This window comes from Eriocheir sinensis, unplaced genomic scaffold (assembly GCF_024679095.1).
Source record: "Eriocheir sinensis breed Jianghai 21 unplaced genomic scaffold, ASM2467909v1 Scaffold396, whole genome shotgun sequence".
Taxonomy (NCBI): Eukaryota; Metazoa; Arthropoda; class Malacostraca; order Decapoda; family Varunidae; genus Eriocheir; species Eriocheir sinensis.
The window spans coordinates 204394-206185 of record NW_026111716.1 but is presented as its reverse complement, the minus strand read 5'-3'; the positions used below and the strand labels follow the sequence as shown (position 1 = coordinate 206185).

The window sequence follows — 1792 nt, the reverse complement described above, 5'->3', positions numbered from 1 at the left end:
GAGACAAAATAAAACTCAGGTCATCACACTGAGCTGAAGCATAATGGCAAGAGCATTCTAATACCTTTCATTTAAATATAGTTTTAAAACAGTTGGTCGTTCAGACAACTCCTTACATAACGTTTCTTGTTCTGAGGTGCAACACGACCCCGCTATCCCTACCTAAGGTTTTTTGTAAGACAATATTTTCTATTTTTTCATTTGAATTATAAGATAAGAAATGTAAGCACACACATGCGTCCAAACACTCCCCACAGATGCGACACTCTTGAACAATTTGTACCGTAGAAGTGGCACCGTTCCATGGGATGCGTTCCTCTGCATGGTGATTTTAGTCAGCTGGCGAGCCGTTCCTCTCAGTGTGATTGTAGTGCTTCTTGGCACTCCTCAGTCTCTGTTATCACCAGTCAGCGACAGTTACTGTTCAGCGGGTGTTGAGAAATGCACCCGGAATGTACGTCACCTGTACGTCGCTGAACATTTGAGTTTGATGATTTGATCACGACGCTGTGTACTCGCCCGGTGCTCACAGAAACTCGCCACCACTCGGCTTTGCGCCTCTCTTGGCACGACTTCTGCTGCGGGAGTTGGTGCCCCGATGTGTCTGTCCCTCGTAGAAATGCCTTGTTTCGTATCTGGGCGGGACGTGGCTGCTGGCGTTGTGCTGGCGGTGCTGTGAGTGGCGGCTGTTGGTGTAGTTGTGTGCAGCATACCAGCCACTGTTTTGCTGGAAGGAGTCGTTGCTCCGCTGTGCCGGCCTCGCGAGGTGCCGAGGTGCGCCACGCAGCGAGTTAGAGGCGGATCTAACGGGCTGCTGGTAAGGCCTCGAGGTAAAGTTGGGAGGCTGAGTGACTTGGAGCGGCGCGGCATATCTGAAGGTGTCGTGGCCACGGTACACCTCACGTTCCTTAACGGGGGCGCGGAGGTTACCAAGGTTGAAGCGCACATGTCCTGGACAGGTGGACCGTGGCATCTTTTCTTTCTTCAGGATACCTTTAGGAGACTTCCCTTCAGTAGTGGTATTCATTTGTGCACAGCGAGCTGCTCCAACTGTTTGCTGGTGTCGTGTGTTGTGTTTCTTTACCGCGTCCTTTGCTGACCCTTTCTGTGGCTTCACTGTTCTTTCCTTTCGCCTTTCCAGCTCAGGACGAATGCTGGAGAGAGGGAAGCCATACCTGAAGTAGTCGTAGCCACAGTACAGTTCACGATCCTTGACGAAAGTGTTCAGGTTCTGGAAATTAAAGCGCACACATTTATGAGCGGTTCTGGCCGTCTTTCCTTTCTTGAGGATCCCTCTGAGATGTTGTGGCTCGTTGATTTTGTTGTCTGCATCTGTTGCTTCCTCTGTTACTGTTTTCTGAGCCTCTGGCAGTTTGTTTACTGCTTCCTTTGGTGGCTCTTCCTGTGGCTCCACTGCTCTCTCCTTTAGGCTTTCCAGCTCTGGACGAATGCTGGAGAGAGGGAAGCCATACTGGAAGTAGTCGTAGGCACAGTACAGCTCACGATCCTTGACGAAAGTGTTCAGGTTCTGGAAGTTAAAGCGCACACATTTATGAGCGGTGCTGGCCGTCTTTCCTTTCTTGAGGATCCCTGTGAGGTGTTGTGGCTCATTGATTTTGTTGGCTTAATCTGTTGCTTCCTCTGTTACTGTTTTCTTAGCCTCTGGCAGTTTGTTTACTGCTTCCTTTGCTGGCTCTTCCTGTGGCTCCACTGCTCTCTCCTTTAAGCTTTTCAGCTCAGGACGAATGCTGGAGAGAGGGAAGCGATATTTGAAGTAGTCGTAGGCACAGTA

General features: G+C 50.0%; 1 protein-coding gene across 1 annotated transcript; it reads right to left on the bottom strand.

Moving 5' to 3' along the window:
- Positions 1–273: 273 nt before the first annotated feature.
- Positions 274–1591, bottom strand: LOC126992074 (uncharacterized). The gene is made up of 2 exons (XM_050850749.1): positions 1473–1591; positions 274–1175 (listed from the first exon to the last, which is right to left on the bottom strand). Exon 2 carries the CDS (start codon positions 1025–1027, stop codon positions 527–529), a length of 501 nt encoding a protein of 166 aa, XP_050706706.1. The 5' UTR covers positions 1028–1175; positions 1473–1591; the 3' UTR covers positions 274–526.
- Between the last annotated feature and the right edge of the window lie 201 nt (positions 1592–1792).